The sequence below is a fragment of the Sus scrofa genome, chromosome 1 (assembly GCF_054392235.1).
Source record: "Sus scrofa isolate SSC_HxYL_T2T_F1_AM1 chromosome 1, Sscrofa_HxYL_maternal_Yorkshire_Landrace_v2.0, whole genome shotgun sequence".
Lineage (NCBI taxonomy): Eukaryota > Metazoa > Chordata > Mammalia > Artiodactyla > Suidae > Sus > Sus scrofa.
The window spans coordinates 52,814,328-52,841,580 of NC_139383.1; the positions used below are offsets into that span (position 1 = coordinate 52,814,328).

General features: G+C 39.6%; 1 protein-coding gene across 8 annotated transcripts in view; it reads left to right on the top strand.

Moving 5' to 3' along the window:
* KCNQ5 (potassium voltage-gated channel subfamily Q member 5) overlaps positions 1–27,253 on the top strand; it is a 504,676-nt gene that overhangs the window by 362,848 nt on the left and 114,575 nt on the right. For all 8 annotated transcript variants that reach the window (XM_003480275.5, XM_003480277.5, XM_003480276.5 and 5 more), the window contains one exon: positions 2,869–2,995. In XM_003480275.5, the coding sequence (XP_003480323.1) occupies positions 2,869–2,995 (127 nt within the window). The remainder of the gene's footprint in view (positions 1–2,868; positions 2,996–27,253) is intronic.

Below are 27,253 nucleotides of genomic sequence, written 5' to 3' on the forward strand. Positions count from 1 at the left end.
TAGTCAACAATAGTGTTATTCTCTCCTGGAAATTTGCTAAGAAATTAAATCTTTAAGTATTCTCACCACACACAAAAAAGTTACCTCTGTGAGGTGATGGGTATGTTAATCGGCCTGATTATGGCAATCACTTTCACAATGTAAATATGTATATACATCAAAACCTCACGTATACAGTTTTTATTTGTCAATCATACCCCAACAAAGCTGGAAAGTGAAAAGAGAAAAGGTGATAATCTCACAATTCCATTCCCCACCAATTCTGTCAGATCGGACATCCTTTCCCTTCTCTGGCTCAGCAGTGCTTTGTTCCATTTAACTGAAATAAGGTGGAAATTTCAGGACACAAGAGACAGAATCTGGTCAAAGTGGTTTCTGACTTTTGTTCCCAGTCATACAAGCACAAGTCTTGAGAGGGAATATCCCCAGGGCCTGTAGCTCTGGGCCTGAGAGAAACACTCCATAGTCATCTCATTGCTGCTCATGCAGTGACTGGAGATTTTTGAGGTTATTGTTCACATAGTCTAAAACCAAGCCCTCATGAAGAAAATGCAATGGTCTCATAGGAGAGGAGAATTCTGACCCTAGTCTTACTTCTCCAAAGCAGAAATGGTGACCCTGTAGTGAAAGCCAATTACAACTTCCTCTTTCTTTATTTGGAAATGAAGGATTTTTCCCAACATTTTTTTTAATTCAGCAGACAATATTCATGACTACAAGAGGACCTGAGTGGAGAATGTGTAGATGTAATTTGTCCTGCCTCAGGATACAACATAGAAACAGGGCAGGGAGGGCCTACCTTACCTCAGAAGATTAGCCATACACCTATGGGTAGCAGCTGTTGCCACAAAAGAGAAAAACCGTCCAATAGTTGCTCAGGCCACATTTGGGATTTTCTCAGCTATTCTTTGTAATATGGCCTCTTGCCAGTGGAGTGCCAAACTTCTTGGCACAAGTAAGAGGTAGAGGCAGGGATAAAAAGTGGACCTGCCATTAAACCTAGACTGGGTGCAGGCGCAGCTGCACAGACACCTGGGTTCAGCATGCTCTATGTGTGGAGAGATGAGCCGGTCAAACACAAGCCTGGCCTTATCCCAGGATTCACTCCCAGCTCTTCCTTACGTGGCACTTGTGCCACCTTCATGAATGAATAAATCCAACTACCTAGATGTATATACTCAAAAATGAAACAAAGTCAAAACAAAAGAAAACCTTCATATCCTTAAGGAATGTGTGTTGCCCATAGTTTTGGCTGTCTGCATAAAGTCCCCTTTGGAGCTTTAGCCCACAGATAGTTTTAAATTATTGTGAGTAGTGAGGATACTGGAGATTTGTTTCCCATCCTGAGAAATACTTGGATTACTTAGGGCAAGATAACAAAGGATAGAATGAAACATCCCTACTAGGCATTTCCAAAGTGCACCACATCCTCACATGCTCAAACTGAAGGAATAGACATTTGCCTAAAACTTGCCACCCATTTTTCTAAATTTGATAATGGCTTTTATCTTGGGACCTGGGACAGGAGAAGGGGGAGTGGATTAGGGCCTTTACTTTCTATGCTCCACACTGTGACATTTAGAAAATTTAACAAAGACCATGTATCACTTTTATAATTAAGCAATTGTAACAAAAATCAATAAATATTGCTCTATATTATAAATGCTGAGTCAACCCTTGTTTAAAAACAGGAGAGGAAAATATTTTTTAAGAGAAACCAATTTCAATAAACTCAGCGCCTATCCCTACCGAGGGCCAACAAGGTGATTGTGACAAGTTTGCTCCAACAGATTCCATTTGGTTTCTCATTCTGTGACCCACTATGTAATGGGCCACTTAAGTGGGCCTTTCCCAGGGTTCACTCACAACTCTTCCTAAATAATCTCAAAGTCTTTCTCCTGGAGCAAAAGTTGTTTTCTAGGCAGCTTCACCAAAGGGCAGCATAATAATTAACAAGCTTCACATTCATAGAATTCAGGGTCTCATTTCTGGCCAAGGATGTAAGTACCACACCAGAAAGTAACAAAACGTGCCATTTTATAAGGAGATTTTGACATCGTAACAAAAGAGTTCCATATACTCCTAAATATTTACTTCTCTTTCTCTGAGAACAAGTCTTAAGGGCTTAGGGATTATGTCACTCCTTGCAGCAAAATGAAGGTCTGTTTTCTGTAAAATTGTAAAGCTGTGTTTTCAGGCTTTGCTCTCTTATTTCAGATATTTCACGTGTTATCAGGTAACTAAAGTTAGTTGTGCTGTTCAGTCAACCCTCCTTCTCTGTAGGTTCTACATCTACAGATTCAACCAACTATAGATCTATAATATTTGGGGAGGAAAAATTCCAGAAAGTTCCAAGAAGCAAAACTTGAACCACATGCCCACAACTATTTATATAGCATTTACATTGTATTAGGTATTATAAGTAATCTAGAGATGGCAGAGTATATGGAAGGATGTGCGTAAGTTATATGCACATCCTACTCCATATTACATAAGGGATTTGAGCATCCCCAGATTTTTGTACCCACGAGACCCTGGATCCAGTCTCCCACAGATACCGAGGGATGACTGTATGTTCAGACAAGGGAGATCTGTAATTCAGCCTATACATTTAGTATTAAAACCGACCCCTAATTTGCAAAGCGTTAGAGTCTTGAAAAGGAATAACGTCCATGATAGGAAATACAGTGTGGGGTTCTGAAGTGCTCCAGGTTTAGCTTGACTGGGGGAAGAGGACATGTTAACTTTAGACACTAACAACTTGATGTTTTAGATGAAGTGGCTGAATATCCAGAAATATCCATGGAGCTTCTTGCTGCAGCTTGCTCCATAATGCCTCTCTCTGCCATGTCTTATTTGATCTTTTAGGAGTTCGTGATGATTGTCGTCTTTGGTTTGGAGTTCATTATTCGCATCTGGTCTGCAGGCTGCTGTTGCCGATATAGAGGATGGCAAGGAAGACTAAGATTTGCCCGGAAGCCCTTCTGTGTTATAGGTGAGTATCAAAGTCTTAGAGACCCAGATTTATGACACAGCATCCTTTTTTCCTTCTGTCTCCTGTATTGCAACATTTAATTAACATTAAATGCTAACATTCATGGATTATTTACCTTGGGCCAGGCACTCATGTTTTGAAAGTGTTGCCTCATTTAATCCTCATCACAACACTATGAGTTAGATATTTTTATTATCTCCATCTTACAGAGAGGTGAAGTAAGTTTCTAAAAGTAATACAGACAGTAAGTGGTGGAGCTGAGATTTGAGCCAGAGGGTCTGGTTCTAGAGCTCCCACTTCTGTCAAGTTAAGTTACACTGAGATACATGGTTCTCACCTAACCCTAACCCTAACCCTTCCTGAAATGGGAAGCATTGATTTCTATAGGTATAAAACCTCTTTTTGTTCTACGTAAGTTCAAGTTCTTGATCAGTTTCTTAGTCATGGTAAAGCATATTAATGAGCATCCTTCAAGAATAATTACGAAAATGGTTTACTTTATGCACTGGGAACCATTAGACCTGATAAAGTGTTTTACCCTTGAAATTTGAGTCCTCCATCCTATAGTCCCCAAATAAATATATCTCTGCAGATTCCATTCACCTGGGTACCAGCCTGAAATTCTAGAACATTCCAGAGTTAAGATCTAGCATCTCCAAGTAATATATTTAAAAGTGTATCATCTGGAGTTCCTGTCGTGGCGCAGTGGTTAACAAATCTGACTGGGAACCATGAGGTTGCGGGTTCTATCCCTGCCCTTGCTCCGTTGCCATGAGCTGTGGTATAGGTTGGAGACACAGCTCGGATCCCGTGTTGCTGTGGCTCTGGTGTAGGCCGGTGGCTACAGCTCCAATTGGACCACTAGCCTGAGAACTTCCACATGACGCGTGAGCGGCCCTAGAAAAGGCAAAAAGACAAAAAATTAAAAATAAATAAATAAATAAAAGTGTATCATCAAGTTGAAAACCCTAGTCAGTTATATCTCAATTTTTAATTAATTTATGAGTAAGTTGAGTACATCATGGCCTTTTTCCCCTAAATATTTTAATGTGGATTTTCCAAAATAAGGATATTCTTTTACATAAAACCTCCCATAAATTGGACATTGATACAATACTTTATGTAATCTGCTAGTTGTATTCTTGTTTTGCTAACTCACCCAATGATGGCCTTTATAGCATTTCCGTCCAGTACAGGACTCAGTCTAGGATTGCATACTGCATTTAGTCATCACGTCATTTAGCCTCCTTTCATCTAGAGCAGTTCCTCAGCTCTTCTTTGTCTTTTATGACACTGATATTTTTGAAGAATTTGGCCTATTTTTAAAATATAGAATGTTACTCCTTTTGGGAAAAAAAGAAAACCCTGGGTACAAAAGCTTGTTGTTATTGTTGATGTTGTTGTTGTTATTTAATGGCTACTGCATTTGGTTCTCTTGCTCTTTTTTCTATCCCACTTCTTTGGCAGCCATTCAACTCCATATGCTGAGAGTTCTTGGTGAGGCTTACTTATTTCAGTGATTTCCAGCCTGAGAAGGTGGGGTTTGTATTTACAAACTAATTTAAACTTAGCTTCTTCATCAACAACAGGTTTTCCATTTTGTTTAAGGAGTCGGAAATTGTTGAGCAATTTTTAGTTTCCTCCTTTACCCCTGTTTCTCAAGGAGCAATCAGGTCAGTCCCCATCCATGGGCACTGTTAAGAGGACCCCTTTGTTCCATCTATTATCTTCAATGCTCTGTGAATAGAGCACATCCTGGGCATGGAAAATGGGTGGCTCCCCACACGCTCTCTGCCACTGGGCTAGTTTCATCCTATGCATATTTCATAAGAGTGACCATCACTCAATCAAACAGTGTGGAAATCTGGCTGGTTGTGAGGCACTGGAGTTACTGTCATGAATCTAGCAAAATTCTGAGTTAAATCTATCTTAAAATACCTGTTTGGCCTTCACTAATGCAGTCTATGCGTCCAGCTGCCTCCCTTCTTTCTGGAAGCCCTTTTGCTGAGGTGTGGAGGGAAATTGGTGCTAAGTCCCAGCTCTGCGGGTCCATCAAGCCCCAGGGCATGTTGGTGGAGATGCTTGACTTTTTCTCTGGAAATTTTTATCTCTTTTCGAATTCTCTGTTCAAGCAACATCATGAAACACTGTAACTTGATGTGAAATTACTGCACAACAGGTACTTCCTGTCCTATAAGGGACCCAAACAAAACAATTCACAGGTCAGATGGTTTGGCTAAGATTCCCTCAGCTTCCACATGGGTTCATGGGTTACTGCAGGAGTGGTCCAGTCCAGATTTTAAAACCAATTAAAAGTTGGTTTTATTCCAATTCCAGAGGCAATCTAAGCAATTTCTGGCCTCTAAGCTAAAAAACGGTTCTTTCCCAGCTGCCTGCTGCCTTTTGATAGCTGCTTTCAGTTATGGCTACATCAGCACATCTTAGTCCTTTAATCTTTCTCAGTCTCAGATCCTTGCAGGTCTTGTTGTAACACGTACTTCTAAAACACAACGTTTTGTCATGTGTAACTTAGCCACCCTTGGACCTATCAAGAGTGACCTTACAAATTTTGTCTGACATGGTATAGTTGGAGTTTAGTTAACTCTTCGGGCCTTTTCTCAATTCGTATATTTTACCTCTAGTTAATCAATTGCTTTGGAAGAAAATTTCATGGATAAATATATAATGAATCCCCATTAGAACAAAAACAGGATTTGTACTTACATTTAGGATAACTATGTACTTCGCAGTATTATTCAATGTACATGTAATGGTTTGATTCATGGTCCAGCTGAGCTGATATGACATGTTCAAACATGGCTTTTCAGGGTGAGGTCAGTAAAATGTAACCTGCACAGAGAAACCAAATGTCACAGGGAACCAAATGTCACCTGCCTGGAGGCAAAGGCTGTACCAGATGACTGTTGAAGTTCTTTCTAGGCTTGCTTAATAGGTCCATAAAAATGTTTGATGTCAAGGGTAGAAAGATAAAGCACAATGTAAAGTGAACTCTGTGAGGAGTTTCCGGGTGACTCAGTGGGTTAAGGATCTGGTGTTGTCATTGCTGTGGCACAGGTGTGATCCCTTTCCCAGGAACTTCTGTGTGCTGTGGGTACATCCAAGAAAATTTTTTAAATAAAATATTAAAGCGAACTCTTAGGTATCTTGTTCAACCTAAATTGCTGTGGCAAAATGGACAAAGAAATAGCATTTCTCATTTTTCCATGAAAATTGTTTTGAGTTTGGAAAGGTGGCTAAGATTTCTCAAGACTCCCTGTGTTTGTATGATTTGATTACACTGAACGTGCCAAATACACACAAAAGCATTTGTAGAAGGCTTGACCATTCAAAAAAGAATACAAGGAGTTTGGGTAGCCTGGCTGTACCCTCAGTGTGGGAGATACTTTCTGAAAGCAGTGTTGTTCTTTCCAACTGGAAGCAGACTGAAGCTACTCAGTTTTCACCTAGTGAGCCACATGTAGTATTGAGCTCTACCGACCAACTGATAGATAGTATTGGGACACAAGTCAATAGAGCCCCAACGGCTAAGCCCGAAGATTGTGGAACTGCCCTTCCTGGACTGCCTGCCCCTCTACCCCTGCCCTTGAGCCAGAACCAGAGCATTTCAAAATATTGTTGACTTAAGAATTAATAAAATCATTATATTCTTGTGTTTAAAAAACATATTTTCAGCAACTATAACTGAAAGGAAGAAAAAAATGTATTCAATTTTTTAAAATTCTGTGCTTTCGTTCATTACCGTATTGATTTGTCTGCTTGATTTGGGGAGTTGGCTTGAAAACTGGCAAAAGCTTATACTGAATTACAAGAGTCATCCTTATACCTCTGCATTCAGTTTACATCTCTCCCCTAAGGTGCTGTTGAAATAACGCTTCTGTAGCTATTGTAATAATCGCTGCATTACAATTTGGAGAGTCAAGTGTATTTGGGGCTGACTACAGGAACCACCATTCATTTACCTGGACTGGCTGCTTTCTGATTTCTCTGCATTCAAACACAAATCACTGAGTGACCTCAGTATGGAGAATGTGTGAAATAACCTCAAAAACTGATTTCATAGCCACTGCTTTTTTCTAGATTTCATTAACAACCTACCCCCAAATTGCAAATGGTGCCAAAGGCTGGTACTTAGATCACAATAATGAACCTGATGTATCAGGAAGCCAACAAATTGCTTCTAACAGTGGCCTTTTTGGATTCCCTAATGACTCTTTCTAAGGACAGATGTAACAGGACCATATTTTTCAGCTTTTCAGTGCATCTCAGGAAAGCAGAAAAAAATGCCAGCCTGTGATTATGATGGGGTCTGTATTTGCTGCTACATATAAGTTGATTTTTTTTTCCTGTTTTAACAGTTTTCCTTCAGTGTAGTATTTCCACCAGAGGACAAAAGAGGCACAACACAGCACAGAGGTTTCCCCCATGAATTGTGCATATATGCCTTTGTCACTCAGGAAAATGCCAACAAGTGTATTTGTTTTTAATGAGAAAAAATAACTAGCATCTTCCTTGGCTAAGACAAAATTGAAGCCTTTATTAAAATCAGCCACACAGCCAAGGCCACTCTAATATATCTGTGAGTTCACCTCATTAAAAGGCAACTTCAGCTGCTAATGTGTTGGAAAGTTGTGTATCAGAGGCTCCCAGAACTGCCACTGGCTTCTAAACTGAAGATTTGAGACACCATTTTTCTACTTCTCCAGCTTCTCCATCTTTTGTTCCAAGAGACATACTCTTAAATTTCATCATTATCTATACCTTCTAATCTCTTCCACCCTTTAGGAGAAAGTGTGTCCTCTTGGGTTATTTCCTGTCAGTTATATACTCTTCTGCTTCTTCTTTCCTTGTAAGTGTTCAAACTCCAGTGCACGTGGGTTGCCTCCATGTGATTAACTGGACCATCTGAAAACTATTATACCCTGTTGGGTTGATTGACCACAGAACCTTAAAGGCATTTCAATCCCTCTAGCTAATAATAGCTGATATTTATTGAGACTTGCTACATGATAGGCACTACTCTCGCACTCCGTAAATAGTGTCTTGTTTAATCCTAGATAAGGATTATAATATCCCATTTAAAGGCAAGGAAGTAAGATAAAAGAAACTTGTCCAAAGTTAGAAAATGGTAGATGAAGGAGTTCCTATTGTGACACAGCGGGTTACATACCCGGCTAATATCCATGAGGATGCGTATTCGATCCCTGGTCTCACTCAGTGGGTTGAGGATCTGGCCATGAGCTGTGGTATAGGCCAGCAACTGCAGCTCCAATTCAACCCCTAGCCTGGGAACTTCCATATGCCGTGGGTGTGGCCAAAGAAAGAAAGAAAGAAAGATGGATGGTGGATGAAAGAATCAGAATTACACTCTAGAAAACCATACCTCAGGAGTTTCAGTCATAGCTCAGTGGTAACAAACCCAAACCCAACTAGTATCCATGAGGATACGGGTTCAATCCCTGGCCTTGCTCAGTGGGTCAGGGGTCCGGCATTGCCGTGAGCTGTAGCGTTAAGTCACAGACGCAGCTCTGATTCAACCCCTACCTAGCCTGGGAACTTCCATATGCCACGGTTGCAGCCCTAAATACCAACCTGATGTTCAAAAACTCCGCGCAATTCTGATACTAGCAACTGGCATTAACATAACCTCAGGTTTTTCCCCTTCTAACTTCAGATGCCAGCTGCGATGAGGTACCCAGGCTGCACACTTCTGGCAAAAATGTTCTTGTCACAAAAGGAATTCAGAAATGAGACAGAAACAAAGATTTATTTAAGTAAGAAGTACACCTCTTGAGGGGAGGCAGGCAGAGAGGCAAGCCGCTGCCCTACGTTTCTTTGGCACATCAAGTATGAGTGACATACTAATGGGTGGAATATTCACAGGGAAGGAGGGGCTTAGGGGCAGTAGTCTCTGATTTTCATGTCACCTCCACCTTCGTCATAAAAGCAGGAGAGATTTTTGTCTTTATTTAGCCTTGATGGGAAGTGTTGTGGTGTCAGTGCATGACAGGTCCTTCAAGGCCAATTTTATTGTAATGGAGGCATGAGCAACAGGTTCCATTCACCTTCTCCCACCTTTCTTTGTCTGCCTCCAGGGCACTTATCACCTCAAAATGTGTGGTTTCCTGTTGGTCTAAAGTTCCTGCTTTTCTTCGTCACCCCTGACCTGAAGTGTGGTTTCCTGCCACATGGCCTGTGGCTACCCTTTCTCTGCTCATACCTAGCTGTCTGCCTGCCGTTAACACTTCTGCCTGGCTGATTACAATTTGGGAGGCTCCAATACCCACCTGCCTACACCTGACTAGAATGGCACAAAATTCAAGAAAGTGCTATACTTTATAGTATATTACATATACGTGGTTATTATAAAAGGTATAATCTAAGAAGAGCCAGTGGAAGAGATGCACAGGGCAGGGCAGATGGGGCAAAGGAACAGGTAACATGGAGCTTCCCTGGCCCCCAGGAGCACCACCCTCCCAGCACCTCAGTGTGTTTGCCAGCCTGGATGCTCTCCAAACCCCATGGTTTAGAGACTTTCATGGTGCTTTCACTGCATAGACACAACTGATTAAATCATTGGCTATTGGTAGTTGAACTCCATCTCTAGGCTCTTTCCCTTCCCATAGGTCCAGGGTGGGGCTGGAAGTTCTAACCCTCTAATCATGCCTTTGTCTTTCTGGTAACCATCCCCCATCTTGAAGCTATTTGGGCACCCCCAGCAACCTGTCATCTAATTATCACACAAAAGGCACTTATCACTCTAGAGATACCTGGGTTTTAGGAGCTGTGCACAAGGAACCCAGGACAATGACCAACTATCTGTTTATTTCCCAGAATACCATACTACCCCACTCTGAGAAAATTGCTCAAATTGTTTATCAGTATTTTTAAATTAAATTTGATTAACCATGTCCATTGTCATCAACTTACATTTGTAATATTCATCATTTGTAATCTGAAATCTTTGAATGAGAAGCCAGACTTCACAAAATGACTAATTGCTTTATTATTATCTATCAGCTTTATTATTTCAACTAGTTTCAGTTAAACCTGTTGTTGCTCTCTGACCTATGGAAGAAATTAAGCTCTAATGTAGACTGACTTGCCTTGTATACAACTGCATACCCTCTTGAGCAATGTTATTATGAGGTTTCTGGGGTATTTCCTAATTGGAGATACCTCTGAGTGAGTGAGATTACTCCCAGAAATGCTTTCAAGTGTTTGTTCACATTAGTAGGCCATTGAAGACCTGTTCAGGTCACTGTTGACCTGGTGCACAAATTCAAACTTACAGTACCTTGATTAGCTGATAGGACTTGATCACACAGAAAATGCCCTTGGAAGAATGAATAACTAAAGGTTATTTCCCACTCCCCCTATAAACCTCAGGGGAGCACTATGATGTATTGTACTATTATTCTGTACTTTTAAACGTTATATAAGAAAATTCATTCACAGGCAGAGCACTTATTATGTGCCAAAGATGATCTGAGTTGCAAAGGACACAAAGATGAATAAAACATGATCCCTGCCTATAAGAATACAGTCTCCTGTGCCCTTGGAGAAGGAGGGAGACTGTTTATGTTGATACAGAGCAAAAGTGGAGAGGCAGAAGGAGTTGTGGACAGAAAGGTGTAGAACATCAAGACATTGAGCAGAGGGGTGAAAGATCCTCCTGAGTTTTGAGGTCAGTCACCCAGCAAATGTTTATACAATGTCCACCACGTCCAAGCATGGTTCTAGATGCCAAGGAGGCTGTATTCCACTAAACGGGTAGGGTCCACCTTCGTGTAGAGCTGATACTCCAGTGGACAGAGAAGAATAATGTGCAAACATATTTTTGGAAAACACGGTCATGTCTGCTAGTGATATGTGCAATTAAGAAAACAAACAGAGGAGTTCCCGTCGTGGCTCAGTGGTTAACGAATCCGACTAGGAACCATGAGGTTGTGGGTTCGGTCCCTGCCCTTGCTCAGTGGGTTAACGATCCAGCGTTGCCGTGAGCTGTGGTGTAGGTTGCAGACGCAGCTCGGATCCCGCGTTGCTGTGGCTCTGGCGTAGGCCAGTGTCTACAGCTCCGATTCAGCCCCTAGCCTGGGAACCTCCATATGCCGCGGGAGCGGCCCAAGAAATAGCAACAACAACAACAACAAAAAAAAAAAAGACAAAAGAAAACAAACAGAGAGATCGGGGGCTTCATTAGATTGGGTGGTCCAAGACACTCTTTCTAAGGAGCAGACCCTCAAGTTGACCTGAATAGTAAAAAGGAGCCAGTGCTGAGAAGATGTAGGCATAGATCTCTCCAGGCCAGGAAATAGTAATTACAAAGATTCTTGAAACTCATTGAGCTTGGCTTGAACCAGGAAGAGAGACACAGTCAGTGGCTGGAGCTCAGTGAGAAGCAGGAGGTGATGGGCAGATGTAGGCTGTAAAGGGTGTAAAGTTCCCTGATTCAAAGCAGCATCTAAGATGGGCCACCAGGTGAAGGTCCAGTAGATTGCTGGTGGGCCTGCCTAGTGCTAAATATTTGGGTTAAAGAAACAACTTTTGGATTGGAGAGCAAAAAGTGTACCTATATAAGGCCCTGGTTTTTTTGGTCATCTATCTATACCTGTTTGAAGTTCATATCTGCAATGTACAAATCAGTACCCATCCAGAAAAATAAAAATCTGTCCCTCTGACTTTTCCATGCATTTGTATGCCTACCCTTAGAAACATGAAAATGTCGAAACTGAAAAGAAAATGTGTCATTTCTTATGAGCAGCTGGAATTGGGAGGATGTGATGAAAGCTCTTTCACATCCCCATTGTGAACTCTTACCAGTAAGCAATTCCCAGGGGGCTGTTCACCAGAACACTTTGCTCTGTACACTTAGTTTTGATGGATGCCATGCAGATTTATGTCATTAAAGATTACTTATTTCTTTTGAGAAATTATCCCTTTTTGAGATGTTATCTGAAGACCTGTGATCAATAGGCAATATTAAACTGTCACTATGGGGTCAGTTTTTGAAGTGGTGCTTGGAATGTGCCTGAACAGGCCACATCAGCTTCAGTAGAACCACTGCATGTGGCTGTGAGACTGTTCCCCAGCACGTCTTTGCAGGGCTTTTGTTTTAGTTTTAATAAGTACCACAGAGCGACTCAGTGCACAGCTGATTGCAGTATTTGAGAGTGTGGATAATGTGCTATGCAGTAGGAGGCTTTTAAAATTAGATTTTAAAGCTTCATTCCCATTAAGAGTCACAACAACAGTATAATGTTTCTTTAATTCTTCAAAGAGTAAGTTTCTATAAGAGAATCGGGAGCTTAATTAGAATATAGAGCTCATAAAGCAGCACCATGTCCCCCAGAGACACTATTCCTCTCACTCTATAGAGAGAGAAATGAGGCTCCATGAAGTGGGGGTGCTCTGTGCTCAGCCCCTAAGTCAGCAGTGAGGCTAGGGGTACAGTGCCGGCTTCCCTGTGGTTCATTGCTCTAAGGCACCGCCTCTTGTGAGTCAGATTTAATTATAGAATAATCCATTTAATCTACGCAGGGAAGAATAATGAAGGAGCAGGAAAAATGAATTATTCACAGGTTGGTAGGAGACCATGTTAGGTAGGTTTGCAACTTTCTTCTCAGGATCCAAATTCTCAGCATGTTCTAGGTGGTGTCTGTGGCCATGAGAGATTCCTCTGGCTGCAGTAGGCAGAGGACTTCTCAAGTTTTCTCACTTTGAAATATAAGTAAAGATTCCAGTTGAAAATGCTGCAGAATCAGCTTTTTGTCAGAAATAAATCTTACTGATTTTAAAATAATAAGAGAAAAAAGAGTGCTGTAGTAGCTCTCTGCACTCCTTCTAGGTTAAAAGAAAGAACTATATTGAATTAAATGCTCAACTCACAACCTCGCTTAAAACAAGATATGATTGAGCCTTTGTTTCACTTTTTTTGGCCATACCCATGGCATATGGAAATTCTGGGCCCAGGGATCAAATCCGTGCCACAGCAGGGAACTGAGCCATAGCAGTGACAATCTAGATCCTTAACCACATGCACCACCAGGGAACTTCCCTTTGCTTCATTTTTTACCTTTGACTGCTTTTCCAGCTGTGGCTATGAACTTGCTGGTTCATTTATTGTCTGTTTCCTGCACACACATTAGAAAAGGTAGATAGTAGTTTAAAGAGCTGTATTTAGATAAGAAGTCTTTCTCTGAAGCTGAATATAACAAGAGGTTAGGATTTGGGTTTCTTGGTGTTATACAAACAGGAATAAAATTGCATCATTTAAAGTGTACATCATAAGAGTTCCAGTTGTGGTGCAGCAGAAACAATTCAACTGGTATCCATGAGGATGAGGGTTCGATCCCTGGCCTTGCTCAGTGGGTCGGGAATCCGGCGTTGCCATGAGCTGTAGTATAGGTCAAAGACACGGCTTGGATCCCATGGGGCTGTGGCTGTGGTGTAGGCCAGAAGCTGTAGCTCTGATTCGACCCCTAACCTGGGAACCTCCATATGCCATGTGTGCAACCCTAAAAAGCAAAACATAAAAAAAAAATTTTTAATTAAGTGTAAATCATATTTAATGAATTATCTCACATAACCCCCCATCACAATCTACTGAAGCTGGAAAACATGATGATCCCCATTTTATATATTGAAAAACTGAGACTTAGACTAAGGGCCTTATCAAGGGTCACATTTTATATAAGCCAAAGAGTCAGAACAAAAAAGAGAGAGAGATTTGCTTGTGTCAAGTCCAGACATCTTTCTATGTCACTGTATTATCTCCCTGTATCACCCACATGTGGCACAGCAGGAACAGAGTAATAAACCATGTGATGAGGTCTAATTCCTGTGCCCAAATCTGCCCTGACCCCATAGGAGACATAAGCTAATGTGAGGTCTAACAGAAAATAGATGTTATAAGTGATATCATATGGTTTTTGTCTTTCTCTTTCTGACTTACTTCACTTAGTATGAGAGTCTCTAGTAACTGGGACACCATGCTATAAGTAGAAAATAGACAGAACACTGTAAACCAGCTATAATGAAATAAATAAATATATATATATATATATATATAATAAAAATAAATTTTAAAAAAGAAAATAGATGTTAGTATCATAAAAATGCAGTTCCTTTTCTCAATAGTCATCTTCCCAAGATCTGGCCCTTTTTTACAACTTCAAAAAGGTCATTTTGAAATAACTTTAGATTAGTGTTTTAGTTGCAAAAAGAGTAGAGAGCATTGCTGTGCACCCAGGTATCCTTCATCCAGCTTCCCCCAATGAAAGCTTCTTATCAGTGAGGATAGTACAGTTACCAAAACCAGGAAGTCAATTGAATATGTCATTAAATTGCAGTCCTTAATCAGATTTCATCAATTTTTGCATGCACTCACTTTTTTACATATACTTGTCTGAAATTTTATTGTGTGTGCAGGTTAATTTAACCATCTCCACAATCAAGACATAGAATTTTCCCATCCTCCTAAAGAAATTTAGGGTGCTATCCCTTTAGAGTCACTCCTTCCCCCAAACCTAACTCCTGGGAATCACTAATATGTTCTCCACCTCTGTAATTTTGTTGTCTTTGGAATGTTATGTAAATGCAACCATCAATCATAAGTTCAATCTTTTAAAATTGACTGTTATTTCACTCAGCATAGTGCTTTTTTTTTTTTTTTTTTGGTCTTTTTGCCATTTCTTGGGCCATTCCCACGGCATATGGAGGTTCCCAGGCTAGGGATCGAATCAGAGCTGTAGCCTCTGGCCTACACCACAGCCACAGCCACGTGGGATCTGAGCCATGTCTGCAACCTACACCATAGCTCACGGCAACGCTGGATCCTTAACCCACTGAGCAAGGCCAGGGATTGAACCCACAACCTCATGGTTCCTAGTCGGATTCGTTAACCACTGAGCCACGACAGAAACTCCCTCAGCATAGTGCTCTTCAGATCTCTCCAAGTTATTGCATGTAACAGTAGTTCTTTCCTTTTTATTGTTGAATAGTATTCCATGATATTGATGTACAAGGTTCTTTGTATATTTACCTAATAAAGGTCATTTGGGTTGTTTCTACTATAAACCAAGTTGCTATGAACATTTATGTAGAGGTTTTCTATGAATGTAAATTTTTATTTCTTTAGGGTAAATACGCAGAAGTGGGATTACTGGGTCATATGGTGTTTGTTTAACTTTATCAGAAGCTACCAAACTGTTTTCTAGAGTCTGACTATTCCTTTTAAAATATAGCAATGCCTAGAATATTTTATAGCAGTGAATTACATCTATGCTGACTTAACATTTATTACTTTCATAGAAAATGTATGTTTATGCTCCTCTGGCTTTCTATGAAAATTATTTTAATAAACACAAGTTACTAAAATTCATATTTAACCACTTGGGTCTAGAAACAAATGAAAATATAACCCATTAAGGAGCAGTTCTTCATGCTCTGGTAAATGAATATAAATTTGATGTTTACATAAATGAAGTGTTAAGAGACCAATTAATGTCAAAAGGCAATACTGTAAAAATTCTTGAAGAACCATTACTTAAATCTAACTTACTTTGTAGAGAGTCCTTATTCAAGCAAACTTCACTGAGACCAATACTAATTAAACTTGCTTGCTAAAGATTACATACAATCACATCAGAGCCCCAAAGTTCAAATCCCACAGAATAAAATTTTTATTTATTTATTTATTTTGTCTTTTGTCTTTTTAGGGCCGCACCCGCGGCATATGGATGTTCCCAGGCTAGGGGTCTAATCAGAGCTGTAGCCACTGGCCTATGCCAGCGGCACAGCAACGCCAGAACCAAGCCGCGTCTGCAACCTACACCACAACTTACAGCAACACCTGATCCTTAACCCACTGAGCAAGGCCAGGGATCGAACCTGCAACCTCATGGTTCCTAGTCAGATTCATTTCTGCTGCGCCACGATGGGAACTCCAGAATAGAATTTTTAAAATTGTCATCAAGACCCAATGGTGTTTTATTGCAAGTGAGCCTAATAGCAGTAGTCCTGATGTGATCTTAAAAGAGGTCATTTGTTTTCCCTAATCCCACATTTGTCAAAGATCCCCCTATTGTTTTGTTTTGTTTTGTTTTTTGTCTCTTCGCCTTTTTCTGGGGCTGCTCCTGTGGCATATGGAGGTTCCCAGGCTAGGGGTCAAATCAGAGCTGTAGCCGCTGGCCAGTGCCACAGCCACAGCAACATGGGATCCAAGCCACGTCTGCAACCTACACCACAGCTCATGGCAACACTGGATCCTTAACCCACTGAGCAAGGCCAGGGATCAAACCCACAACCTCATGGTTCCTAGTCGGATTCGTTAACCACTGCGCCACGATGGGAACTCCCCCCTATTCTTTTTTTTAACCATTTTTTAAGTTGAAGTATAGTTAATTTACAATGTTGTGTTAGTTTCAGGTATAGAGCGAAGCAATTCAGTTTTATACACATATATGTCTGTGTGTGCGTATGTATATGTTCTTTTTCAGATTCTTTTCCATTATAGGTTACTACATGGTAGTGAATAGTTAGATAGTTCCCTGTGCTATATAGTATATAGTAGGTCCTTGTTATCTATTTTATATATAGTGATGTGTATATGTTAGTCCCAAACTCCTAATTTATCCCTCCCCCCCATTCCCCTTTGGTAACCACAAGTTTGTTTTCTATGTCTGTGAGTCTATTTCTGTTTTGTAAATAAGTTCATTTATATCATTTTTTAGATTCCATGTATAAGTGATATCACATGATTTTTGTGTTTCTCTTTCTGACTTACTTCACTTAGTATGATCATCTCTAGAAACATGTTGCTGCAAATGGCATTATTTCATTCTTTGTTATGGCTGAGTAGTATTCCATTATATATGTACATACCACACCTTCTTTATCCATTCCTCTGTTGATAGACACTTGGGTTGCTTCCATGTCTTGGCTATTGTAAATAGTGTTGCTATGAACATTGGGGTGCATGTGTCTTTTTGAATTATGGTTTTCTATGGCTATATGCCCAGGAGTAGGATTGCTGAATCATATGGTAACTCTAAAAAATCCCCCATTCTTAAAACTACTCTCTAAGACTCTGCTCTTCCTTCAAAACCCTCCTCAATGTCTCTGAATGAATCTTCCAGCATAATCAATATAAAAGTCATTATCTCAAAAGTTAGTAACAACCCCACAAATTCATGAATTTAAATTTCATCATCACTCTGGTATAAGCAATGTTGGAACAACTTATTACCTATTTGGAACAAGATCAGGTTGGATCTCTATCTATTTTACCATATTCTAAGAAAAATTCCAAATAAATTAAAGATTTAAATTCAGTAAGACCCATAAAATACTGGATGGCAGAAATAGGTAAATTCTCGTGTAACTTCAGAACCAGGAAGGCCTTTCTAACTGTAACTAAAAATACATAAAACATAGAAGAAAATACTGATAAATTTAGGCTGAATAAAATTTTTAACAATTTGATTGTTACACCAAATAAAATACTGCATGATAAAACAAAGCAAAACAAAACAAGAAAACAACAAGCAAAGTCAAAAGACAAATGTAGGAAGATATTTACAACACCTAACAGAGACAAAAAGTTAATCATCTTAAACCATAAGGATCTCTAGAAATCCAGAAGAAAAATTCAATGATCAGTAGAAAATATAGTAAATGAATATGAGCAGATGGTTCACAGCAAAAGAAATACACACATGCCTCTTAAACACACCCATAAGAAAGAAATACAAATGACAGCATTTTCTCACCTGTAAGGTCAGCAAAATTCCAAGATATGACCTCTTACTTTTTTCAGTGAGACTTTGAAGAAGCAGGCACTGATATTCCAACTGGAGTGCAAAGTGGTGTCAACTGTATGGAAAGTGTTACTACTACTAAAATTACACACATTTACTCTGTGACCCACGAATTCTCCTTCCTGATAGTTACATCACTTTGTAGTAAGTAGTAAGTATAGTTGAGCAAACTGTGACTACAATGAAGAAGCTCTTTCTGTTTAGCTACAGAAGGATCCAAGAAACATTAAAAGAAAAAAGATGCTGCAATACTACATATATAGTGTGCTACTTTTTGTGTAAGAAAAGAGAAAAATAAGAGTATATATTCCTATTGCTTTTATTTTTTGAAAAAAATTGGAAAAAAAATTTTTTTAAGAATGAAAATGTTCAAGAGTTCCTGTTGTGCCTCAACAGTAATGAACCCAACTAGTATCCATGAGGACATGGGTTCATTCCCTGGCCTCACTCAGTGGGTTGAGGATCCAGCACTGCCTTGAGCTATGGTGTAGGTCACAGACTTGGCTTGGATCCCCCATTGCTATGGTTGTGGTGTAGGCCAGCAGCTGCAGCTCTGATTCATCCCCTAGCCTGGGAACTTCCATATGCCACTGGCTCAGCCCTAAAAAGATTAAAAAAAAAAAAAAAAGGAAGAAGAAGAAGAATAAAAATGTTCACCTAGGAGTTCCTTTGTGGCTCAGCAGAGTAAGAATCAATTGTTGTCAGCGCTGTGGCTCTGGTTATTACTGTGGTGCAAGTTCAATCCCTGGCCCTGGAACTTCTGCATGCCAGGGGTGTGGCCAAAAAAAAAAAAAAATTTCACCTAAAGATGCTAAGTAGGAACAAAGAATGAAGACAAGGGTGGGAGAAAGATTTCTCCTCGTTTACCTCTTTATATCATTTTGATATTTAAATCATATGAATATATTAACTATTCAAAAACTGGAGTTCCCATCGTGGCTAGTGGTAACAAACCCAGTTAGCATCCATGAGGATGTGGGTTTGATTCCCGGCTTCACTTAGTGGGTTCAGGATCCAGCATTGCCGTGAGCTGTGGTGTAGTTCCAAGACATGACTCAGATACTGCGTGGCTGTGGCATAGGCCAGGGGCTGCAGCTCTGATTCAGCCCCTATCTGGGAACCTCCATATGCCATGAGTGTGGCCCTAAAAAGATAAGTAAATAAAAGAGGAGTGTGGGAAGGAACCACATCAGGTACTTTCTAAGTCTAGAGCTCTTAAAATGTGTTAATTTCAGAAATGGTTGTGTTATGGTACCTAAAGGACATTAAGAGGGAGTTTTGCAGCTTTTTCTTTAACTGGTTGTTAATTATGGCTTAACCCAGAAGGACTTTCTTGGCCTTTAACTGCGGTAACTGAATCTGCACTGTAGGCCTGTATTTCTCCCTTCTCACCATGTGTCACCCAGATTGTCTGTCTGCTCAGTTCTTCTATTCCAACTGTCCTTTCACCTCTGTGAGGGCAGGGAGTGTCGGTCCTGTCCACCCCTCCACGCCCTGTCCGTGCCCTTTACTGTTAAAAGCCCAGATCCTAGCTGTTTCTGGCCATAATAGTGTGTACTAAGTGAATTAAAACTTCAAAACAATGGCGAGCTAGAAGGCATTCCCCTGCAGACCATCACTCCCCTTCACACCCTCTGCATACACAATGTAAAAACGGTCTGAGGAAATGAAGAAAAATGTGGCAACTATCCAAGCAATGCACAGCAAAAAATAGCACCTTTACCTCAGTTATCAGAAGTTTTCAGAAAGAATAATTTTGGCCTGAAATTTTTAAATCTAATTGCTTTAGTTCCCACTTTAATGCGGTCATGTGACTGTGATGGTATTTTTAATAAGGTGCTTATAATTGTAAGCTCCTCTACAGGAGGCTCTTCTGCTCCCATACTGCCTTTTTCTCAACTTTTTACTTCTGCCTTTTGCACAGTGTTTTAAATATTTGACTTTAGCCCCTACCACAGACTCCAAATCTGTGTTTGGAATGTGGAGATCAAAGTAGTGTAGCTAATCCTCAGGACATGTGCCATCGTGTGACTTCAGAATCCACCTCTTATCGAACTTCTGTGGTTTTCTGGACTAGTTGCTGGTCATAATGTTCAATGTGCACATCTGAAACTGTTTTTGAATTACTTTTTCTTGGTATGTCTCCATATTTCCTTTGTGGGAAAATACACTGTCCTGATGGCGGTGCCCTCTGTGAGCATCTCCAGCCTCTGCACAAAACTTCCCCAGGTTGTATCATCACCTGCTTCCAATAAACTTTGCTTTTCGTTCCCCTGTAAACAGAGCGTGTCTTATTCAGAAAGCTCATGATGGGAGGAAAGGGATTGATAATGAAAAGAAAGGGAGCCCAAAGTAGGATTTGTCTTCATGGCATTAGGATTTGTTGTGAAGCAGTGCATTCCACAGTCTGTGCTGCAGGTCCATGAGTCAGTTCCTATGAATTCTAACCCAGTCTCTAGAAGTAATTTCTTGTATCACCTTGTACAAGCCGCCCTGGGACCCAGTTTCTTTCCTTTTATGCACAGATAAGAATAGCAGTGTACTTTGCAGAGTTCATAAACAGCAATACCTAAAAGTGAATATGAAATGAGAAAGTTCTAAAAATTGTCCTTTACCTAGTACCGACGAGGAAGATTTTGCCAAGGACTGGATCATTAAAAATGGAGCTTTTAATTAATCACGATCTGTTTGATTAATATAATCCCCTAAAAAGGCAAATAGCAGGTTATAATAGATCTGCACATGGCAACAGGTAGGATTTTCAGAATCATAATGAGTGTCAGGTATTTATCTGGGGCTTGTATTTACTCAAATTTGCTCTCTTAAAGCACTATCTCTTCATTCTTCACAGAAGAAAAAGCCCATTTTCACACCCCAGTGTTTATCCTGGAGGATTATCCAGAAGCCTAAACTGTATCTATTTCTTATTTCTAAAAATAAGAAATTGTGTATCACAAGAGCTTGAGGGCCAGGTGTATGAGGTAATTCTCAATATCCCCAGATAATACTTAGAAATGGATTCCTATCCATAGGTGTCCCTGGTTAGTGACATTTTAGCTGAAATGGCCTCTCCACCTGCAAAATCCAAATAGCTCTCTTCTATTCAAAGAACTTCCTGAAGATACCCTTTCAAAAACTTTTAGTAGTAGGCGATGATTAATGAAAACCTACAGGTCACCTGAAAATAATACCAAGTTTCTCAAAGAAAAATTGCTTATCCCAATACAACTAAACATAACTGGCTGCCAGGATTCAGAGTCAGTTCATTTAACTGCTGAGGGTTAAATACAAAATAGGAGTATTGAAATTGAGGTACTTTGTTTTTACTCTGTAAATTTAAACCTGTAATGACATCATTGTTTCACTATTAGTGCATAAATGTTCTGGTTATCACACTGAACAAGATATCTAAGCATTGGATTTCATCATAGAATGCTAGGGGATTTCCAGTAGAAGTTTCAACTGTCATTATTCATTGGTAGAATCCAAATCTTTTTTTTTTTTCCAGCACCCCTGGCATGCAGAAGTTCTCAAGTCAGGGATCAAACTCATGCCACTGCAGTAACCCAGGGCCACAGTAGTGATTCCAGATTCTTAACCTGCTGAGCCACAAGGGAACTCCCCATATCTCTTTTTAGACCTATAGGCAAATACTGGTATTTAGACCTATAGGCAAATACTGTTGAGTTGAAACTGACTGCAGTTTTGCCATTTGGTATGTATGAAAACAGGTGCAAGGTGAAAATTATAAACATCTGAGGACTAAAAGCCATTCTTGTACTTTCTGTATAAAGGAACATGATATAAAGCAAACATATAATTGCCCTAAAGCATGTTCAAAATCATCTGGAAATACCCATGACTTTTCATCATTTTGATTTATTGAGGACTGATGGGATTAACCTAGGTAGTTTATTCGAGAAACTTGAGTGTGCCTTAAATAGATGTGTTTGCCTCCTACTCATTCACAGTGACTCTCAGAGGACAAATGCTTCTTTCCTTGTGTTTTATAAATACACAAACACAACTTCCTTACATCTTCCAATCTGTAATCTACATATGAAATTAAACATCTGTGGTCACACTATGAATCAGTAGTTTCAGTATGATATTGGAGATTAGTCTTGCAGCATAAAACACACAGGGACACACACTGTTGCCTGACTCTGCAACCCTGACCTTTCCCCGAGCTCCAGCCTCACCCACTGTCTACGGATGTCTAGAGGCCATCTCAAAATTGATACATACAGCCAAAATCAAACCATTAATTTTACCCCCAGGTACCCCTCCTTTCTGTTTCTGCCTCTGCAGTAGTCCACCATCACAGCAAAGGGCTTTTATTCAACTAATTGCTGAAGCCAAAAATCCTGAAGTCACCCTTCGACTCCTTTCTTTGTGTCACAACCCCCAAACAGTCCTTCACTAGTCTTATAAGATCTAATTTTTATATTATTCCTAATAGCATAATAAGTCTTCTTATGCAAACCTTTGTTAACATCTACAAAGGTTTTCATTAGGTTAGATTCCTAGAAGTAAAATTACTTAAATAATAGGTTTCAAATGGTTAAATTACAAAGTCCCCCCCAAAAAATTAAGCCATCTTATTGTTAACACAAAATCTTCATCAAAGAACTTTTCTCCTTCTCCTTGCCAATACTATTTTTTTAAACTTTGTCAGTTTCATAGATTTAAATAGTACCTTGCTATGATTATAAAGAACTTCTTCCCATTTATCTATTGGCCATTCTTAACTTCCTCCTAGAGTTAAATTTTTATTTATGCCTTCTGTCCAATTTTCTGCCAGCATGTTTTCTTACTAGTTTATTTTTATATGTTATGGACAGTCAACCCTTTGTCCATCATCATCTATGTTGCAAATATTTTTTCCAAGTTTTTTTTTTTCTGTTTTTGGTTTTTGGGGGTTTTTTTGGTTTTGTTGTTTGTTTGTTTGTTTGTTTTGCATTTCACTCTTTGTGGATTTCCAAGGGTTTGGGGGGTTGGTTTTTGTTTTTTGGTTTTTGGGTTTTTTTGCATTTCACTCTTCGTGGGTATATTTTTAGCTTCTGTATACTTTTGTAGATTTGTGCTTCTCAGCTTCAAAATGAGGGCTACTTAACTGTATTGTTTCTGAGACTCTAAGTTATAAAATGTTATTCTATTTATGTACTCACTATAAGCAAATAACCCATCAAATAGAGATCCTTCAAATAAGTATTGAACATCTATACTATGGTAGGTACTGAACTAGGCATTGAGGTTACAAGGAAGAAGAAGTGCTGTTGCCTGCCTTCAGTTTCCTACAGTTACTGGCAGAGACCAGCAGGCAAGCAGATTCCCACTAGCAGTAGTAGTCAGGGTTGTAACAGGAGAGTTCCTCAGAGTGCTGGGCACTAGTAGCGTGAAAGCAGCTTCCTTGCCAGCCTGGTGCTTAAGTTCTAGAGGCAGCTGAGAGTTGGCCAGGCAGGGAAGGGGGAAGGCTTCACAGGCAGGCCAGCAGCATTTTGTAGAGCACTTTAAAGCCAGGTAGCAGAATTTGATCTTCATTCTAAGTACTCAAAAAAAAAATTATTGGAATTCCCTGGCTCAGCAGGTTAAGGATCTAGTGTTATCACTGCTGTGGCTCTGGCTACTTCTGTGGCGGGGATTGATCCCTGGCCTGGGAACTTCCATGTGCCACAGGCATGGCCAAAAAAATTTTTGATCAGAAAAGTAATCACTTTAACATTTTAATCTGGTGATAGAATACAAAAGAGTTTAGAGAAAGGAAAGACAGGAGAGTGAAAAGCTGGTCAGTGTCTGCTGGGATGGCCAGGATAGAGGGAGCATAGGCCTGAACTAGGGGGAGATAGGACAGATGGGAAGAGGAAAATTGAGCCAGGATATTATAGAGCAGAATCAACATAACTAAACAACTCAGTGAATATGAGATGAAGGAGGCAATAAAGAAGATATTCACCTCTAAATTTAATATGCAATCTGTATCAGAACTCTAGGGGGTTTTTTGGTTTGTTTGTTTTTCTTTTTATAGCCACACCTGTGGCATATGAAAGTTCCCAGGCTAGGTATTAAATTGGGACTGCAGCTGAGGCCTACACCACAACCACAGCCACAGCAACACTGGATCGCTACCACATCTGTCATCTATGTACATCTTGAGGCAACACCAGATCCTTAACCCACTGAGCAAGGCCAGGGATCGAACCCATATCCTCATGGAAATTATGTCAAGTCCATAACCTGCTGAGCCACAATGGGAATTCCAGAACTCTGGTTTATTTTAATTGATAGATTTACTCTGAAGTTACCTGGAAAAATAACCTCAGAATTATAGATAATATTTTTTAAAAGGAATAACATTAAAAGGATATTACCCTACCTAGTATCTAGTGTCATATTGATGCAGGAATTGGCAAGAAAACAGCACAGAATCTAGAGACAGACTTCTCAATGAGTATATGGAAACATTTGGAGAATAACAGACTTTTATTTAGGTGGTATTGGAAAAATTGACTATAAGGCAGATTATTTTTCTACTTCACCACAGAGACAAACATATTTCCTGAAAGTTAAAGATGTATCAGTTAGAGTAGTGTCGATTATCATAACATACAAATCTTCAAATTCCAAAAACTTCTCAAAATAAAAATTCATTTCTTACTTGTGTGGCAGTCCAATGAAAGTGCTTCTTGCTGGGGGATGGGGTGTATGCTGAAGGCTCTGCTCTAAACAGTCACTCAGGAATCAGGCTGACAGAGGCACTGCCATCTTTAGTGTCAGGCTCCTTAAGCCATCCTTGGTACCTACATGCAGCTCTGGAAGATGGGAAAAGGGAGCACATCTAAGGCCATCTGATTCCTCTGAACCTAGAAATGCACACACAATTTCCATTCACCTTCTGTCAGCTAGGATGAGTCACATCACCCAGAAGCAAGCAGACCTGGGAAGTGTCATCCCTGATGGGCAGCCCATTCCCCCGGGATAGTCCTATACCCCCAAAGAAAAGCCTGCATCTGAAGTGGACACCTAAGCTACCTTTGCCACAAAGAACATTCTGAACAAAGTTCATACATTAACTAAACAGGCATATAAATACCCCAAATAAAATCTAGGAAATTTTCGTAATCTTGGGCAAAGTTACCTTCTAGATGTCTTGACTTCTATGACTTCTTAATGACATGAGATTCCAAATCTGTTAAAGAACAAAAAAAAAAAATGATGTTTTGTCTTATTTTGTCAAAGATTACAAATTTATATCCCACGTTGTATATGAAAATGCTTAGAACAGTATCTTTCACACAGTAAACAGTATATTTTAGCTATTTTTATTACTATTACTATTTTCATCAGCAAGGAGAGAGAAAAATAAGTACTTCCATACATTGTTAGTGATAATTGTTATTATTTGGAGGGCACTTTGATATCAAAACTCAAAAGGTGCTGGCTTTCAACCCAATGGTCCAGTCTCTAGGAATCTATCCTTACAGAGAATACTTACGAAAATATGTATAATGGGATGTTCATTTTAGCATCTTTTTTTTTTTTTTTTTTTTTGTATTTTCTAGGGCCGCACCTGCGGCATATGGAGATACCCAGGCTAGGGGTTGAATCAGAGCTGTAGCTTCCAGCCTACACCAGAGCCACAGCAACGCGGGATCCGAGCCGCCTCTGCAACCTACACCACAGCTCAAGGCAACACCGGATCCTTAACCCACTGAGTGAGGCCAGGGATCGAACCCACAACCTCATGATTCCTAGTTGGATTCGTTAACCACTGAGCCACAACAGGAACTCCAAATTTAGCACCATTTTAATAGTAAAAATTAAAATAACCTAAGGTTCATTAATAAGGAATTTAATTATATAAATTTACTTCTTATACATGTTTATGGTTTTGCTATTTTATACCAGCTATTTTTAAATTTTAAAACAGATATTTTATTCAAATTATGCAACATTTCACTTATAGTGAGGCCACTGAAAAGAGCTCAAGGAATTGGAACAAAAAAGTTGGTAGAAGAGGGTGTAAACATCAGAAATGTAGTATTTGCTGCACTTCTGTGCTGCCCAGAGGTAAGAAAATGAAATGAGCTTAAAGTACAGGAGGGAAATTTAATTTAGCTATTAGGGGAAACTTTTGTGAGACTCTAACATAATTTACAAAAATTTTTAAAGCCTAAAGTCTTTAGGACAGTTTGTAGGTGTCAAGACGTACCCACTTTGTGGTTTACTTCTAGAAAATTTCTCTCTCCTAACAATCACTAGTTTAAAAGTGTTTGGCTATGCTTTGTTTAATCCATATGATTTAGTTCTTTCTTTTATGATTTTAAATTAAGGCAAGTATACTAAAATGTCCTTTCCAAAAGGTACATTATGTCATATAATTGTAGCAACAAAACACAGCTGTCAAGTTCAGATGTACAGTTGACCTTGATTTAACCCAGTCTTTGGGCCCTTGCTCAGGTAACCTTGGATGTGAATACACCTTATAATGAGAGCTTTTCAGTATTTCAGTGACTAATCCCATTTACACAGGGTCCAGGATGATCAATTTGTATTGATTTTGCCAACTATGTGATACTGGAGCAAAGTTCCAGTGGAGTCTAATAACAAGCTCTTGCACAGTTTCTATGTGTCTCAAATATCACTACAGTATTTACTTCATTTAAATCTTTACAATCTCCTCAAGTCTCAAGAATTCATTCATAAATCATTCTAAGTGATTCAGTAAGTGTGTGAGCCTACTTCCTAATACCTTATAAGCCTATGTTTCATATTTCTAAAGAGTTTATTGTAATCAATAACTATTTCTTCACTACTTCCTAACGTGTTCACTTCTGTTTTCTTTGGGAGAGACATTAAGAGCTCAGGATTACATGCTTTATTTTTCCCCATGAGATTTGGAGCACCTCTTTATTTATTAGCAGTTCTATTTTTTCTCTAACCCCATTTTCTCCTGATGTATCCATTAAAGTGCCATCTGTTTCAGTATCACTTTATTTCTGCTTTATTCCCCCTGTCCTTATTTCTTTCCTGAATGCTTTATGCAGTAACAGTTTATTCTTGCTTTAGTATCCACCTGCTTTGCAGCCTACCCCTTTCTCCCTCCCAAGACCCATCACAACTGCTTACCCCGTATACCCCTACTCAGGATTTACTTAATCCAGAAACAGTGTACCATAGCTCTTAAAGGCTTAGTTTAGGAGTTAAGTAAGGGCCCATTCAACCACTTACAGACACTGTGCTTGGCTAGTTGACCCTTCCAGCCTCAGTTCCTCACTCATAAGAAGACAATGGTAATAATACTATCTACTTCATAGGGTTGTTTGGAAGAATAAATATGACGTATCTCCGAGTTTCCCAATCTTGGCACTATGGACATTTGGGTCTGGGTAATTCTTTTTTCAAAGTCCTATTCCAGGCA